The 19,771-nt window shown below is 35.0% G+C and overlaps 1 protein-coding gene across 3 annotated transcripts in view; it reads left to right on the forward strand.

Moving 5' to 3' along the window:
• LOC111048903 overlaps positions 1-19,771 on the forward strand; it is a 91,227-nt gene that overhangs the window by 24,589 nt on the left and 46,867 nt on the right. For all 3 annotated transcript variants that reach the window (XM_039440630.1, XM_039440632.1, XM_039440631.1), the window contains 4 exons: positions 6,311-6,471; positions 9,150-9,281; positions 13,999-14,178; positions 17,378-17,662. In XM_039440630.1, the coding sequence (XP_039296564.1) occupies positions 6,311-6,471; positions 9,150-9,281; positions 13,999-14,178; positions 17,378-17,662 (758 nt within the window). The remainder of the gene's footprint in view (positions 1-6,310; positions 6,472-9,149; positions 9,282-13,998; positions 14,179-17,377; positions 17,663-19,771) is intronic.

The raw sequence follows: 19,771 nt of genomic DNA on the forward strand, positions 1-19,771 counted from the left end.
TATAAAAAGCTTGGCATCAGCTGATTAAAAATGAAAATTGTTCGTGTTCGCGGCGCGTAAATCTGTACGCACCTTTATAGAAATAGGCCCAGCTTCTCCAGGCATCTATGTAATTCACTTGTCTGCTGATTGATTATGAATAATTCTATAGTCTGATTAATCCTATCTCCAGAGTAGATGATATATATAGTAAAATCGGAATATGAAAGAATTTCTTTTCTTTTCATATTGTCATTCAAATGCAAAATTTCATAACCTTGTGTATCGACGCGCAGTTGAAAACGGAATATTCCTGCGAAATGTCATCGAATTCTATCAACGCGTTTGGCGGTAATCGCGTTACACACAGACATACAAAAGCAAATCCAAGTTAAATCATAGACATTTAATTTCGGTCAATTATTGTTTAGACCGATTATTTCTCTTTTTTATTGGGAAGTGGTTCAAGATAGTTTTAGTTACTGATCACTCAGTTGTAAATGCATCTTATTTGCTTTTAGACTATTTACTATTATTTTGTATTCATTTTATTTCATTTACAAGATGCAGTGTTAGTTATCTATACTACAATAAAGGAAAGAACTGGTTTATACACGTACGGGATGGGAAATTTATGTTTGACGCATCATCACGTCTCAACTACTCAACTCATTAACTTGACATTTTGCATATAGATTCATAATTAACCGAGGATGGTTATAGGCCTATTTTAAATTCTTAAAGATTTCATTACGTCAAGTTTTCAGTTCTTCGCGTTTCAAAATGGACCCATGAGGAGCACGATTCGTAGTTTGAAATAATTATTCTTCAAACCGACCATTTCTATTTTTAAATGAGAAAGGTTAAAGACAAGTTTTAGTTACTTATCACTCAATTGCATACTCATCTCATTTCCTTTTAGGCTTATTTACTGTTTACTATTAATAGTATATTTCGCACCTAGGGCCGAAAATGGGACTTTTCTGGCTCGAAATCGGTTTTCAAGTCCGAGGCCGTAGGCCGAGGACTAGAAAAGATTGAGAGCCGGAAAAAACATTTTTGCCCATGGTGAGAACGTTATTTTCCGCCACACAGGAAAATAAACAATATATATATGAGAATAATTGTCTATTATAAGCACTTCCGAAAGCAAAAGTGGAAGGTCATAGCTCTAGCAAATCTGAGGTAATCTGAATATCAAGAAATTGTCCAAGTATTTTTATTTTTTATTCTGATTTGTCTAAATAACCTAAAAGATTATGTTCAATTATATGTAAGAGGTTGAGTTTATACTTTTTATTCTTCCAAATGACAATAAGATGATATTATTATAATGTTTTGATTATTGAATGATAAACACAAAGAATGAAAAGTTTTTGATCAGCTGTTTTAGCACACTTGAAATTTGGCCAATCTGAATGTCAATGGAAAGTTTTTGATCAGCTGTTTTAGCACACTTGAAATTTGGCCAATCTGAATGTCAATGGAAGTTTAGGTTAGAAGTTCTATCCTACTCTGAAAATAGAATTATTTGAATAGTTTATAATATATATCTTATCTGTATTTTATTCATCCAAATAAAATGATAGTATATTATTACAGAATACTTTATTGAATTCTAAAAGCATAAAATGATTCCGTTTATCCACCATGTTCCATGATAAACGCTGTACTAGGAGGTTCGAGGTTAGATTCTATTATACTCTGAAAATTGAATTTGAATAGTTTATAATATCTCATTATTTGTATTTCATTCATCCAAATAAAATGATAGTATCTTATTGCAAAAACTTTATTCAATTCTAGAAGCATAAACTGATTCCGTTTCATAAACTATTTTGTAAACACGTTCACATCAAATCAGAATCAGCTGACTTCAAGGTTATTTTACAGCCCTAGGGCCGTAAAAATTTTACCGGCCTGGTCAGAAAACAATCACTTTCGGCCTCCATATGACGCACGTAAACCAGCTCATTACATCCAAGTGGGGCGAAAATTATATTTACATCCTTATAATACTATTTACTATTTACTTTTATTATTATATTGTGGACTATTTACTATTTGTACTCATTTTATCATACAAGTTGCAGAGTTAGCTATTTATAAATTACGATAAAAGATAACTAACTGTTGAGAAATGCGAGATCAATGCTTCCATTTCTCTTCTCCCACCACGTTTTAAAGATTGGTCAAGACTTCAACATTGTAGCTATATGAAACAAATCGATTTTAGGTTGGAGAATGTAAATTTTGAATTAACATAATATTTTGCTATCAGGCGCTAGTAAAATCCATAGGGCAGCTCAAAATGAAAAGGGTAGTTTCTCATTATTATTCCTATTATTTCCTCACGTGTTTCCTCCTACTCTTCCTCCTCCTACTCCTCCTCCACCTCCTCCTTCTCCACCTTCTTCTTCTCCTCTTCCTCAACTTCCTCCTCATCCTCATCCTCTTCCTCCTTCTCATCCTTCTCCACCTTCTTCTTCTCCTCTTCCTCCTTGTCATCCTCCTCCTTCTCTTCCTCCACTTCATCCACCACCTCCTCCACATCCTGTTCCACCACATTCTCCTCCTCTTCCTTCACTTCCTCCTCATCCTCATCCTCCTCCTCCAACCCTTCCACCACCTCTTCCTCCTTCTCCTCCTTCTCCACCTTCTTCTTCTCCTCTTCCTCCTCCACCTCTTCCTCCACTTCATCCACCACCTCCTCCACATCCTGTTCCACCACATTCTCCTCCTCTTCCTTCACTTCCTCCTCATCCTCATCCTCCTCCTCCTCCTCTTCCACCACCTCTTCCTCCTTCTCCTCCTTCTCCAACTTCTTCTTCTCCTCTTCCTCCTCGTCATCCTCCTTCACCTCTTCCTCCACTTCATCCACCACCTCCTCCACATCCTTTTCCACCACCTTCTCCTCCTCATCCTCCTCTTCCTCCTCATCCTCATCCTCCTACACCTCTTCCTCCACTTCATCTACGACCTTCTCCTCCACTCATCCTCCTCCTCATCCTTCTCCTCCTCCTCCTCTACTTCCTACTTCTCAATTCCATCGTATTTATTATTTATTCATGTATTCATCAAGTGCTTTACCCTCGACCCACACATAACTCGAATTTATATTGCAGATTGCAGGTTGCTAGCCTATACTTGCAGTTAGAGTTCAATGAACTTTTACAAAATTCTCAACCCGATAATTCAGTCTTTTTCCCCAAATTGCTCCCAGTTTGCATGCATTTTTTATACTTCATTCCGTATTTGTCTCTATTATGTTTCCTCTATTTTCGGAATCATTTACATCTATTATTATTAAAAATTGAAATTTTGAAGAAATTAAAATAGGACTCTAACCACCCTCTGTAAATTGAGAATCTAACTAAATAGTAGAAGGAAATTTGAAGAATGAAACTGTCAAAAAACTGTGCCAGGACAAGGAATCGAACCAGGTCCTTTCAATTTCAGTTCATACTAGCAGGTAACCCGTGCCTCGCAAGCGTCTAATTGAAAACTTGGAGAACTACTGTAGAAACTCGACCTACTGAGTTTTCAAGAATCCAAAATAGGCCTATAACCATCCTTGGTAAATTAAGAATCTATATGCGAAATCTCAAGTTAATGAGTTGAGTAATTGAGACGTGATGATGCGTCATTCGTGAATTTCCTATCCCCTACCTGTATAAGCCATTTCGTTTCTTCATCATATTATTAACTAGCAGGTAACCCGTGCTTTGCAAGGGTTCTTAAAACTTGACGTAATGAAATCTAGAAGAATTCAAAATAGGCCTATAAGAATCCTCGGTTGATTAAGAATTTATATGCTGCATTTCAAGTAAATCAGTATGACCATCTTTCAATTAAAAAAAGAAGTTGGATCCAAAATGGCGGAAAAAATTTGGGTATGACGGGAAAACTGTTTTTATCATTCGGAAAGGATCCCCAATCATACATATATTCTAATTTCCCTTTTAAGAGAAATCTTCTGCTGCTTCCATACAAACTGGAATAATTGAAAACTTGACAAACTTAAAACGAAATGTAATCAAATCTTGAAGAATTTAAAATTGGTCTATAACCACCCTCGGTTAAACAAGAATCTATATGCAGAATTTCAAGTTAATCAGTCCAGTAGTTCTGACGTGATAATGCGTCAAACATAATTTCCCTATACTTTACACCTGTATAGGCTACGTTTATAATCCAGTTCTTTCCTTTATTATGATATAGAAGATGATACATGGATGGATGATCATTGTTATTTTACTAATAGATAGAATAAGTTGAATAGTTTCCCTTTCAGAGGGAGTATTGAGAACCCACAAAACTCATTTTTCATTTGAAGATATAACGAAAAGGTGCATATGACCTTATTTTTTTGCTCAGCTTGCCCAAAATACCCCTCATTCCAATATTAACATTTTCGACTGACTGTACAGTGAGTCAGTCATTCTATCAGGGCTCGAATAATTTTGAAATTTTAATTAAATAAAAAAGGAAGAATATAATTTCTTTATGTAAATAACAACACCTTCATTCAAAGACATATTAACTGCATGCGTTTTCATATTGCCGATACAGCATTGATGAAACTGTAGACGTTTATTTAGCACTTTGTCTCAAAAATTGTTCAAGCTGAAAAATTGATAATCCATGCCACGTGTAGGCCTAAACATTGCATCAGGAAAACGAAGTTTCAAAACTATGTTTTTCAGGTAGAAAGCAATATAGAAACAGATGTTCCTTTTTTAATATCGACCATATGATTTGGTGATTTTTTAATGAAATCGAATGTACCATTAATGAAATTTAAACATTAATTCTGAAAAATCTAGAAGGAAAATTAATTAATAATTAAAAAATTAACAAGATTGATATTTTTAGAATCTAAGTGCAAAATTTGGAGATCTACATCATTCCCGGTTTTCCGGTATGCAATCCACAAGTTGACATGTTTTGATGCGAACAAACGAATACACGAACAAACACAACCCTACTCTCTCTTATTATATAGATACCTACAAGGAAAACCATTCAATTTTTAAATCCACGCATAAATTCATGGATTTGGCACTGTTGTGTTGATATCCCAAAGGATTATCATTGTTGATATTTTTAGAAGAATGAACTTTCAAGCTGGAGTCGTTCACCAGTGACAGTGAAAATATTATAATTCTCACGAGTTTAAATATTAATTAACATTAACATTATTAATCAATGTATATTTTTGTATTGTATACTCTTGCGATTACTTCGTACGAATATGTACCTATTTGTGATTTTTGGCAATAAATTCTATTCCAACTTTATATCTTGCTATAATTCTGCAGCTCATACTTTGTAAAAATTGTAAAATAGTTTTGGGAGAACATTGGGTCTTGTGAACCAGCATAATACTATACTGTAATGTCATCTCAAGTAGATAAATCGAATCTAATCTGACAACCCAGTAAATGCTGTCACCTACCGGCAGAATTCAGAACTAATCCACATCTGAACGCCGACCAATAGAAAAAGAGTAGGGCGAGGTTAGAGGAGTATCTGAGCTGGAGGCGTGGCTTACAAGTCTGGTTCTTGCTTGTGATTGGCCAGCCACCAACTCACTTACTCTTCCACACTCTCTCTCTCATGCGCTTTTTCTCTCCCAGTACTGTATTGGAGGGGAAGACATTATTTTATATCCTTTTCAGAGAATCAACAATATTAAAATTATGTTGAAACACCGCCAATTTATGAAGTTACATCAAAATATTATATTATGGTTACCCTACTTGCATTCAATCTTTATCCTCATAATCATGAATTTTCTTATATTTTGTAAAATTCGATGAATAATATGAGCATTACCGTCATCTAATGTAAATTAGTGTATAAGCCAGTAAATATTGTAACATACATAAATGAAGAGCTCCAATCTAATTTAACCTCCCTCAATCTCACTCTCTCGCTCTGTCTCTCTCACTCACACTCAATCTCTCTCTTTTACTCTCTCTATCTCTGAGTCTCTCTCCCTAGTTGTCACTCTCTCTAACTCTCTCTCTATCCCTGAGTCTCTCTCCCTAGTTGTCACTCTCTCTCGCTTATGTGACAGAGAGGACGTGGAGTTCTAACTCCGTTCCAATAAAGGCATATAATCTACCAATCTCTTTTTCTCTCTCTCTCTCTCTCTCACTCTCTCTCTCTCTCTTACACTCTCCATTTTTACATTCTCTCGGCTCTAACTCTCTTTGTATTTTGCCAAGTTTGTTTCCTCATGGAATGTGGAAAATTAAATTTATCAAAAAAATGTATCTGTTCCTATTATAGTATACAAGGCTTTTACTATTTCTTTTTGTTACAGAACTGATAGTGAAACCCTCCAATATCAGAATCTGGATTCATGACAGAGATCTGGGTCGGCTTCAACAGGTTCTATGGGAAGGTCATGGAGATAAATTACTATTAGAAACTAGCCATCATCCCCTGGTCAAAAGGTTCCTATCTGCCGTGCCTTATATTATGGTAAGTAAATGCCATAAATGTTGGAGCTTTTGTATCAAATTATGGTATTTTGTATCAAGTTGAGATGATACTGTATCATATTATGTTGATACTGTATCATGTGTGATGCTACGGTATTATATTGTGTTGATACTGTATAATATTGTGTTGATACTGTATCATATTATTGTGTTGATATTGCATCATATTGGCACATATGAATAAGACCAGAGCAAATGCTCATGAGCAAGAGCATGGAGCATAAGGTTTTGCTCATGAGCAAAAGGTACAAGTAAAAGCATTTGCTCATTTTTATATGAATAAGCTTTACCTTATACTCTTACCTTATGCTTCTGAACTCTGGAGCAAATGCTCACGTATTTTAGAGATTTTTCATCAGCTGATTCGCTTTTGTAGCCTTAGTTTGTTTTTATAGCTCACGGAAGCGCTAAATATGCAAGTAGGGTGCACCGCTTGTGTTTGCGTCGTCTGCTCTGTTTTCTATTTATGAATAGAGTTTTAGGTTAGTTGAGTTTAGAATTTTGAAATATTAGCGTGAAAAAGTGTCATCTCTATGATAATCTTCAGCATATTCTTATTTCTTATAATAGCCTTCTTATAATCGTCTACACTCTTATCTTCTTAAATACCTATTTCCTATTTTGAGATGGCTATCTTTATAACAGGTTTGCTCAATGAGATAATGGTGATATAATTAATTATATCATGGTTGAATCTAGGAAGAGTTTTATAGTTCTCAACTATTGGTTGTGATCGTATCTGGTATAGTTTCCTCTTCCTCATACGAATTAGTTGAGCCATTTTACTATGAGCAAAAGGCGATAACCTGCTCTAGACTAGACTCACCTTTTTTGAAGCATTTTCTCTAGTTTATTCATACAATTCTGAGCAAAAGCTTTTACTTTTGAGCAAATGCTCAAACTATTTTTTTATGAGCATGAGCAAAAGGTTTTGCTCACGTTTATTCATAGAAAATGAAGCAAATGCTCCATATTTTAGAAGTATAAGCAAATGCTCATCTTTATTCATATGGCCCATTGTGTTGATACGGTATTATATTGTGTTGATACTGTATCATATTGTGTTGATACTGCATCATATTGTGTTGATACGGTATTATATTGTGTTGATACTGTATCATGTGTGATGCTACGGTATTATATTGTGTTGATACTGTATCATGTGTGATGATACGGTATTATATTGTGTTGATACTTTATCATATTGTGTTGATACTGTATCATGTGTAATGATACAGTATCATATTTTGGTGATACTGTATCATTCATGATGATACCATAGAGAAAAGATAGCACATCGTTGAAAAAGGATCTGACAACATCGCGAAGATAGAAAAGGATAGCGTCACCTGCTTTGTCAAATGGTAGACAAGGATAGCAACACCAATGTTAATCAAATACTGCCATTATAACATGGACCTCACTATAGTAATTGAATATTGATTATTAAACGAAAACCCAAATTAATTGCTTCCAGCCACCCGGAAAATACTGCATCCGTTTTTTTTTCAATTTAATATTTGCTTGTTTTAAATTCTGAAGAGAAAAAAGGTTAATTAATAAACTCACATTCCAGCCTAATTTCAATCACGTCTATTAAATTCAAACTCGAATAAACACGGTTAATAGTCACGATTAAATTTAACAGGTGAACGTGCAACCCGAGATTATCTTTAAAGTTTTATCAAGTTTGAATAAGAAACAGGTCTTGGATGAAAGTAGTCTGTTGTGCTTTTTCGAAATTTCTACAATAAACTATACATACTGAATAATTGACCGAGCGAAGTAAGGTCTAAGATTCAAGTCGACGGTTTGGCATTTCTCTTAATGTTTATATGTTGCGCATTAACGGCGAAACGCGGCAATAGATTTTCATGAAATTTGACAGGTATGTTCCTTTTTAAATTGCGCGTCGACGTATATGTAAGGTTTTTGGAAATTTTGAATTTGAAGGATAATATAAAAGGATAAATTGGTGCAGTCATTTGAATAGAATGCCTCCTGGACGAATACCTTTGGAGGCTAAATGCTATAAACCTACTGGGAAAAGAGACGTGGGAAGACCGAGGAAAAGATGGGTGCCGGAACAGGTTCTTTAACAAACCTAATCCTTGAAGTGAAGAAGAAGAAGAAGAAGAAGATATAAAAGGAAAAAGGAGCCTCCTTCATACGCCAATATTGAAGTAAAAATCAGACTATAGAATTATTCATCATAAATCAGCTAACTAGTGAACTATAATACTACCCGTTCAAAAACATCGGAAATCTTGAAAATGTATCTTTCCATTAACGTTAGTAGACAGTTTACTATAATACTACCCGTTCAAAAACATCGAACATCTTGAAAATTTTTCTTTCCATCAACGTTGTAGACAGTTGCAGCCAGACCTGATAACAGCGCTCACACTCATATTCCGGGACGACACGTCACGGTACGATAGGACAGAAAGCTCTATGTTTATTTTGGATTTTTCTAGACATTTTAAATTGATAAATTATTTATTAATTTTCGAGAAAACATAACAACAGGTCAATGTAACTTACTGAGCGCGAGGTCTACTGTTCACAGAACTACTAGTAATTGATGAATAAAAAGTAATATAGAAATGATTTCGTATTTTAATGAATCTATAAATAAATGTCAAATTTTCTCTACAGGGAACTATACGAGAAGTCCACACAGCAGCTATAGATAATGATGTGATAATTTTGAGAAAAAATAGTCAAGACCCTATTCCTAGAGAAATTTTGAAAAGCAGAGATTCAAAAGGGCTCACACCACTACATAAGGTACGTTTATGGTTGAATTATTATATACTAGCAGTTGACCCGTGCTACACAAGGATCTGATTAAAAACTTCACCTACTGAATTCTTGAAGAATTGAAAATAGGCCTATAACAATCCTCAGTAAATTAAGAACCTAAATGCAAAATTTCAAGTTAATCAGTTGAGTAGTTGAGACGTGATGATGCGTCATTCGTGAATCTCCTATCCCGTACCTGTATGAGCCAATTATATTCTCATCATTATTATATTATAGATGTTATCAATTTTGTGATAAGAAATCCTACAATATCTGCTATCAATAAATATCACTCTCAATTACAATCTTCAATCTAAGGCCCGGTTGCACAAAAGCCGGTTGACTTTTGACCGTGATTAATTCCACGAGAACCAATCAGAGAAGGCTTTTTCGAAAAGAAGGCTTCTTTGATTGGTTCTCGTGGAATTAATCACAATTAAAATCTAACAGGCGTTTGTGCAACCGGCACCTGGTGTTTCACGAAAATGATTGATTAAATATTTGTCTTGAATGTGCTTGATTTGTCTATTTTATAATTTCATGATTTTTCTCATTTTTTATTTATATTTATCACTTGATAAACATTTCAACATTTTTTTGAAACACTACTACGCATCCTGAAAATATCAATAGCCGAGACATCCCCATACATTGTCAATGTTTTAGAGACGATATTAATCACAATAGCTTGCCACAATAGGAACCCGAGCATTGTCAATAGCTAGACAATGTATCCATTGATCCTAGGGCTTTCACAATGTTTGGTCTAAATAGTTCAGTGGGTCTCAAGTCAGTTAAGTCCCTGACTTGGGCCCGGATAGTCCACGAAGTTTCAGAAATAAGTAATGATAGCAAAAGTACTCAACTGTGTAGACTATTTCACCATAGAGAAACAATAGCGTAAGTAGATATCCCATGGTATAGGGCGTTAATGTCGCAACTTTTACTGTTATCTCAAGCCGATTACTGTCGATTTTCACTGTTTTGATCGGGTAAGAGTGTATGAACGGCACAATATGAGAGACTACCAAGCGTCATAAAGCTTCACAGGAAAAAACTACGTGGAGTATCGGCTTGAGATAACAGTAAAATATAGCTGTTATATAGCTATGGTGAATGTGATATTTTCGAGCTCAAAATTTAAGTGTTTTTATTCTTTATTTTGTGAATTAAAGTTATAGTTTGTTTCATGTTTTTAAGAAACTTTTATTATTAATCCATCCAAATTTAAAATTGTTTGTTTTATTCTAATTTATATTTTCATCCAAATTTGAAATTGTTTGTTTTATTCTAATTTATATTTTCGATTGTGATTTGGTGTAGAAATTTGAATGGACATAACCTATAATATTTGGACAATTTAAAACTAAATTAGGAAATTGAAGAAGTTTTAGGCAATAGCCTGTTTTTTCTTTTCCGATTCTTGTATTTTTTTGCTAAGCTTATAAATAAATAAATAAATAAAAGTTGCGACATATACACCCTATACAATGGGATATTTATTCTATTGTTTCTTTATGATTCAACTTAGTTCCCAGTGTTTTTAAATATATTAACTAATTTCCACGACGTATTATAATATAAGTCCTGTTGGTTAGTAGGCTATAAGTGTTCAGTTTTGAAGAGTATCAAAAATTTTAGTATATCACAGTGGTTCTTGAATGAATTGAAATTATTTTTTGGGATAATTCATTGTTTTAGAGCTTTTAAACTTAGAGTAGTGTGATTTTCTAGTTTTGAATTCCAAGGATTTTATAAATATTCTAGTTTTCAAGAGTATCAAATCATCTAGTATATAACAGTGATTCTTGAATGAATTGAAAGTATTCTTTGGGATAATTCATTGTTTTAGAGCTTCTAAACCAAGAGTAGTGTGTTTTTCTAGTTTTAAATTCCAATGATTTTGTAAATTTTCTGGTTTCCAGTGATAATAATGAATGAGTTTCCAATATTGTAATCTCAGTTTTAAAGTATAAAGCCGTGTGCACACTGAACAAACATGTTCGACAAACATGTTTGTTGAAAAAGTTTGGGCAAATTTTATTGTCCGAGCGAAGTGAGGTCTAAGATTCAAATCAACGGTTTGGCATTTCTTTTAATTAATGTTTAAATGTTTATATGTTTATATGCATTTACGACGAAACACGGTAATAGATTTTCATGAAATTTGACAGGTATGTTTCTTTTTTAATTGCGCGTCGACGTTTATACAAGGTATTTGGAAATTTTGCATTTCAAGGATAATATAAAAGGAAAAAGGAGCCTCCTCCATACGCCAATATTAGAGTAAAAATCTGGTGTGGCGCACTCACACAACTTTCCTTGCCGTTATGAAAACTGATCATGTGACGCTAGTGTTCCCGCGCATCTCAAGTCTACTATTCAAAGATTTGAGCCAGCTGGTGACAGGGCAATAACGCTGGAGACACACATGAGGTCTGCTATCTCTTCATAGTGAATGATTCAATAGAATCAACAATAATTTGCAATTGAATAATCACATTTTCTCGAATTATTTTCAATTTTAGGTGAAAATGTTACTGGACATTAATTGTAGAGATTTTCATGCTCAATCTACTCCACTTGATTTTTTTCGTTTCAATTGTATCTGAAGCCTGATAATTGGGAATCTATCTGCATTGATGGGGCGAAGCTCCTGAAATTTTTACAGATATGGGACTTGTAGCAGTTGACAAAGCTTATCGATGACTATTTTAGGTATGAATTTGATCAAAATCGTTGGAGCTGTTTTCGAGAAAATCACGAAAAACCCTGTTTTTGATAACATTCTCACCATTTTAGCCGCCATCTTTAATTGCATTTGATCGAAATTGTTCGTGTCGGATCCTTATAGTGAAAGGACCTCAAGTTCAAAATTTCAAGTCATTCCGTTTATTGGGAGATGAGATATCGTCTACACAGACGCACATACACTCATACATACACTCATACACACACACACACACACACACACACACACACACACACACCACACACACACACACACACACACACACATACAGACCAATACCCAAAAACCAGTTTTTTGGTCTCAGGGGACCTTGAAACGTATAGAAATTTAGAAATTGGGGTACCTTAATTTTTTTCGGAAAGCAATACTTTCCTTACCTATGGTAATAGGGCATGGAAAGTAAAAATCAGACTATAGAATTATTCATCATAAATCAGCTTACAAGTGATTACACAGATGTGTGGAGAAGCCAGTCTATTGCTGTATTTCCATAAGGTTTATACTTTCAATCAAGTACTTGTGGATGAGAATACTGCGTGAGGTCTACTGTTCACAGAACTACTAGTTGTGTTTGACAAACAATGTTTGCCCGTGGTCAGTGTGGACGCGTCACCAAACAAAATATTTGTAAGTGAGGAGAACAGGTTTTATGTTTTACAGATGTCAACCCTGAGAATGTTTGGAAAAACAGTAATTTCTTGTTTGACGAACAATTATTGTCCAAACTTTATAAAAGTTTTGTCACAGAGCTCCTCAACAGACATGTTTCCCGAACATGTATGTCGAACATAAGTTCAGTGTGCACACGGCTTAAGACTGAAGTATTACTATAGTGAGGTCCACGTTATAATGACAGTATTTGATCAACTTTGGTTTTGCCATCCTTGTCTATCATTTGACAAAGCCGGTGGTACTATCCTTTTCTAGGTCCACAACGATGACAATTATGTTTTTGACAGTGTAGAAATATAATTAATTAATGCAGAGAATCGGCATCGCTATTCTTCTATCTTTATCCACTGCCATTATAACGTGGACCTCACTATAGAAATATCGTAGAGAGTTGAATCTATGTGATTCATCACATTTACTAAATATGACAGGCAAACGAATGAAGAAATACCTCGAAATCAATCAGAGCCGTTCAAATTTTGATCTTGATTATCTCCACGACAACCAATCAGAGAAATCTTTTTCGACAAAAAAAAATGCTTCCCTGATTGGTTCCCGTGAAATTAATCATGATTAAAATTTAACCGGATCTTGTGCAACTGGCACCTACGCTTCCAGTTTCCAAATGAACAGTGATTGACAGTCTTGATTCTGTTTAATCCATTTATTGAATTGATTGGATCACATTATTCATTCATTTATTTATTAATCACATTGTGTAGAAATACTTGACATGAGGAAAGGCACATGCCTTGGGCTCATGCCCAAAACTGTCCCATTTCCAATTTATACTACTGTATACTGTCCAAATCAAAATGTTGGTTATGTCACTTTCACTTTTCCATGTCCAATGTTCCATTTCCAATGACACTTTTCCAAACTGTCCCATTTCCAATTTATACTGCTGTATACTGTCCAAATCAAAATGTTGGTTATGTCACTTTCACTTTTCCTTGTCCAATGTTCCATTTCCAAAATGTCATTTCCAATGACACTTTTCCAAACTGTCCCATTTCCAATTTATACTTCTGTAAACTGTCCAAATCAAAATGTTGGTTATGTCACTTTCACTTTTCCTTGTCCAATGTTCCATTTCCAAAATGTCATTTCCAATGACACTTTTCCAAACTGTCCCATTTCCAATTTATACTTCTGTAAACTGTCCAAATCAAATGTTGGTTATGTCATTCTCACTTTTCAAAATACAATTATATAATTATATATCTATCTTATATATATATATATATATATATAATTATATTATCTATCTTCCTATAGGCTGCAGGACTGAGCAACGAAGCAGTAGTAAGAGAAATCCTTCTGAGGTGTCCTGAGTCCTTAAATCTGCAGGATAAGGAAGGAAGGACAGCCCTACATTACGCCGCCATTTTGAGAGACGATGGTCACATGTATGGCATTTTGAAACAGGCTGGAGCCAGAGAAGAGCTACTAGATAAGGTGAGTGGAAAGTCGAAAACTTCCACTGAAATTCTATAGTATATTTCGCACCTAGAGCAGAAAATGAGATTTTCCCGGCTCGAAATCGGTTTTCAAGTCCGAGGCCGTAGGCCGAGTACTAGAAAAGATTGAGAGCCGGAAAAACATTTTTGCCCGTGCGAACGCTATTTTTCGCCACACACAAAAATAAACAATATATTTATATATGAGAATAGTTGTTTACTAAGCACTTCGGAAAGCAAAAGTGGAAGGTGATAGCTCTAGCAAATCTGAGGTAATCTGAATATCAGGAAATTGTCCAAGTATTTTTACTTTCCTTGCCCTATTACCATAGGTAAGGAAAGTATTGCTTTCCGAAAAAATTAAGGTACCCCAATTTCTAGATTTCTATACGTTTCAAGGTCCCCTGAGTCCAAAAAACTTGTTTTTGGGTATTGGTCTGTATGTGTGTGTGTGTGTGTGTTTGTGTGTATGAGTGTATGTGCGTCTGTGTACACGATATCTCATCTCCCAATTAACGGAATGACTTGAAATTTGGAACTTGAGGTCCTTTCACTATAAGGATCCGACACGAACAATTTCGATCAAATGCAATTCAAGATGGCGGCTAAAATGGCGAAAATGTTGTCCCATCAAATTATTGTTGATTCCATTAAATCATTCACTATGAAGAGATAGCAGACCTCGTATGTCCCCAGCGTTATTGCCCTGTCACCAGCTGGCTCAAATCTTCGAATAGTAGACTTGATATGTGCGGGAACACTAGCGTCAGGTGATCAATTTTCATAACGGCAAGGAAAGTTGTGTGAGTGCGCCACATCAGATTTTTACTTTTTATTCTGATTCAATTATGTGGGAGGTTGAGTTTATACTTTTTTATTCTTTCAAATGACAATAAGATGATATTATTATATGTGTTTTAATTATTATTGAATAATGAACACAAATAATGAAAAGTTTTTTGATCACCTTTCTTAGTTCCATGTTAGCGGCTGTTCTGACGTCAGACGAGAGTCGTCTGCAAACAATGTCTTTCAGATCTACGTAGGGACTGGAAAACAGCTGCTTTCTGTGCAGTGTGGCGAAAACATTTTCACAGTACATTTGTAATGGTGAAGATGATTTTGAAAATTGTTTTTTCTGTGAAAATTGAGTTTTTAACTTTTTTAACCTCAAAATAGTGTTCCAGCAGATTTTAAATTTAAATATGTGTAACGCTAGTTCGCCTCCATGGTGCACATTGGGTAACGCTAAATGGACTAGCAAATAATGGCGGTCAGACAAACTTATGTTCTCCTGACCGAAAACTACACCACATCTCAAAGAATTCGGAAATATACAGTGTATATCTGGGCATTTGAGACTCATGAGCTATATTGTTGTTTATCTGCCATACGCTAGATAAATACAGTACGTGTCCCGTAGCTTTGCCTGGCGTGATATCAGGAGGCTTCAGATACAATTCACACAAAAATTTCCAAGTGGAAAAGATTGAGCATGAAAATCTCTACAATTAATGTCCAGTAACATTTCCACCTAAAATTGGAAATAAGCTCGAAATTCGAGAAAATGTTCCAATTGAACAATTGAAATGAACAATTTCGATCAAATGCAATTCAAGATGGCGGCTAAAATGGTGAAAATGTTGTCAAAAACAGGGTTATTCGCGACTTTCTCAAAAATGGCTTCATCGATTTTGATCAAATTAATATCTGAAATAGTCATTGATAAGCTCTATCAACTGCCACAAGTCACATATCTGTAAAAATTTCAGGAGCTTTACCCCATCTATGCAAAGTTTGATTATAGATTTTCAATTATTAGGCTTCAGATACAATGTAAACAGAAATTTCCAAGTGGGAAAGATTGACCATGAAAATCTCTACAATTAAAGTCCAGTAACATTCTCACCTAAAATAGAAAATAAGCTCCAAAATCAAGGAAATGTGATTATCCAATTGCAAACTGTTGGCAACTGTTGATTCTATTAAATCATTCACTATGAAGATATAGCAGACCTCGTGTGTCTGCAGCGTTATTGTCCTGTCACCAGCTGTCAATCTTCAATATTCCATTCATTCATTCATCCCATAATTCTCAGATTCGAATCAACTAGTTTTTAACTTATTAAGTAGAGTTCCTTATTTGAACATTACTTTGAGTTATAATTCCCAACAGCTCTAATTCATCACAACCCGGTCGTGTGTTAATGGGAACGATATTTTATATCCTTCTAAAAGAATCGACAATTATTTGTTGAAACACCGCCGATTTATGAAGTTACATCACATTATTATATTATCGTTATTCTAATTGCATTTTATATTTACCCTCATTGATTAATTATTTATACTTTGTGAAATTCGTTGAATAACTATCATTATTGTCATTCAATGTAAATAAGTGTATAAGCCAGTAAATATTGTAACATACATGAATAAAGAAATTTAATCTAATCCAATCTAATCTTCGGATAGTAGACTTGAGATGCGCGGGAACACTAGCGTCAGGTGGTGATCAATTTTTATAACAGCAAGGAAAGTTGTGTGAGTGCGCCACACCAGATTTTGTATCTTACAGGATGCAACACGTTGCTTTTAAGAAGATACAATGTAAAAAATATTATTAGATTTTCTCCGTATTTTTTTTAAATTAAATTTGTTTGCACACCAGCTGGCTCAGATCATTGAATAGTAGACTTGAAATGCGCGTGAACACTAGCGTCAGGTGATCAATTTTCATAACGGCAAGGAAAGTTGTGTGAGTGCGCCACACCAGATTTTGTATCTTACAGGATGCAACATGTTGCTTTTGAGAAGATACAATGTAAAATATTGTTAGATTAGACAAAAAAAATCAAATCCCGGCCCGGGCAATATATTTATCTCGGGCCACTCCCGTGTTTCGGATGGACACGTTAAGCCGTCGGTCCCGGCTGCCTAAAAAGCAGTCGTTAGGTGATGTGAGAGGCCCTGAAATTGATCAGTTGCGACCTGAAAACTCTGACACCAGACCTGAGCCAGCCAGGTCACACGATATTATTATTATTATTATTATTATATTATTATTATTATTTTATTATTATTATTATTATTATTATTATTATTATTATTATTATTATTATTATTATTATTATTATTATTATTATTATTATTGTTAGATTTTTTCCATAAATTTTTTTTTATTAATTTGTTTGCAGAAAGGCCGACCCCCAGGTTACTACCAGGTGCGACCCAAGGACCTCTTAGACAATCCCCTGGTTCTGAAGGAACGACCAGAGGCGCCCAGAACTGCATCAATCATCCCCCCCGCCTGGGACTGGAGACTGTTACATTCTCCGGATTCCGGTGCATCCAGTTCCAGTGACAGCTATTACGAAACCAAGAGGGAGGCGGTGCCACAGAGGGGCGGCGGGATGAGTCACAACAATAACGGAGACAGTGCCTTTGAGGATATGGGATTGGAAGAGGGACATGATAATCAGGTAATTCGAATTTGTTCTTCTTTTTCTTCCTCCTCTTCATCTTCTTCTAGAGTGAAGTCCACGTTATAATGATAGTGAAGAGAGATAGGAGAACAATGTTGACGATCCTCACTGTCTTGTCAATGCCTTACCAATGACGGTAGCTGATGCAGGTTTATTGACGTAATATTAACTGTTCATTCTCGTTAAAAATAATCAATTATATTTTATTAAGCAAGAAATTATATTTTCCATAATGAATTTTCATAGATGAAATATTTAGTTAATTAATTATCAATTCTACATTGTTAAAAGACGATCTGGCAACAGAGCAAAGCGAGAAATATCCATTGCCAATCGAACACTGCCATTATAACGTGGACCTCACTATAGTTGTCTCCCTTCTGATTCACTCTCATTTTTTTCTCTTCCTTCTCTTACACATTACACTCTTCATCTCTTCCTCCACAAACGTTTCCTTCAACCTCTCTTCTTCTTTCTCTCTTTCTCTCTCCATCTTCATGTTATCCTCCTTTCTCTCTCCATCTCTCATGTTATTTCAATTATCCACTGCATACTGCTGTATATTACTGAAAGTTGATAACCCTGATCTACTTTCAGCCTACTTCATTTTATTAATCAATTATTTGATCTTATCTACCTATATAATTATTTTACTGTATCAATTTTCCGATTTTACTGTATCAATTTTCCGTTTTTTCCTCTTTAATATTCATATTGATTAAAACTTTTACAATATTTCCATTAATAAATAAATCCTTAGTTTAAATAACGAAATTAACGTTTTGGTAGAGAGTTAGTGGGGAGGATATTTTTAATATTCTTTCCGAAGAATGGACATTGATATGTCCAAAGCTCCGCCAATTTATGTAGATGCATAACAATATGATTATTATCCATAGTTATTATATTACAAATTGCTTTTTCATATCATATACAGTTCAATAATTATTTTCTTAGTCTATATTATGTAAATTCATCTATAATTTTGCTGTATTGTAAGCTATTGTATATACGTGTATAAGCCAGTATATATTGTAATCTACATAAATAAAGTACTCAATCAATCAATCAATCAATCAATCATCTTCCTCACATCCTCGTCCTTCTTCTTCTCTTTCTCCTCCTTATTTATTCATTTATTCGTGGACAGAATCACAAATTATATTTATATGACTAGGAAGGAACAACAGGCTTGGCCCAAATCTACTCCATTCCCAAATTTTGATAAATTAATGAAATGTACAAAAAATAGGTTATCCTCCCCCTCGTTCACCTGCTCTTTTTTCTTCTTCTTCTTCTTCTTCTTCTTCTTCTTCTCCTCCTCCTCCTCCTCCTCCTCCTCCTCCTCCTCCTCTCCTCCTCCTCCTCCTCTTCCTCCTCCTCCTCCTCCTCCTCCTCCTCCTCCTCCTCCTCCTTCTCCCACACATCCTTGTCCTTTCCTCCTCCTCTTTCTTCTTTTTCTTCTTCGTCTCCCGCTCCTCATGCTGTTCCTCTTCTTTTTCCACACCTCACCACCTTTTTCTTTTTCATCGTCCCCTCATCCCTCTTTTTATCACCATTCTCTTCTTCTTATTTTTCTTCTTCTCTTCCTCCTCCTCCTACTCCTCTTCACATTCTTCACCTCCACCACCACCTCTTCGCCTTCTCCTTCCCCTACACCTTTATCACCTTTCTTCTTCTTTTTCTAATTCCGATTTTTCTCCTACTGTTTTCCTCCTTCTGCTTCACTCCTCTTCTTCTTCTTCTTCTTCATCATCACCTCCTCCATCTCTTCGCCTTCTCCGTCCTTTTCCTTCTCCTACTCCTCCATATCAACTTCTTCCATCCTTTTCCTATTCCTCTCTATCTCCATTTTCTTCTTCTTCCTCCCAATATCATTTTCGTGTCGTCCTCTTCCATTTCTATTTTCGTTCTTCATTGCTCTTTATCTTTCATATTGAATGAAAAAGACTAAGAAATTGTCAAAAACCACAAATTTATTGATACTTAGAAAGACCGGTTTCGGTTATTACACCATTGTCAATCTCTGACAAACTAAAACTGAATACTAGATGGTTTATCTTTCATCTTTATCTTCCTCTTTACTTGACTTCTCTTCCATCCTCC

Source organism: Nilaparvata lugens, chromosome 14, assembly GCF_014356525.2.
Source record: "Nilaparvata lugens isolate BPH chromosome 14, ASM1435652v1, whole genome shotgun sequence".
Classification (NCBI taxonomy): domain Eukaryota; kingdom Metazoa; phylum Arthropoda; class Insecta; order Hemiptera; family Delphacidae; genus Nilaparvata; species Nilaparvata lugens.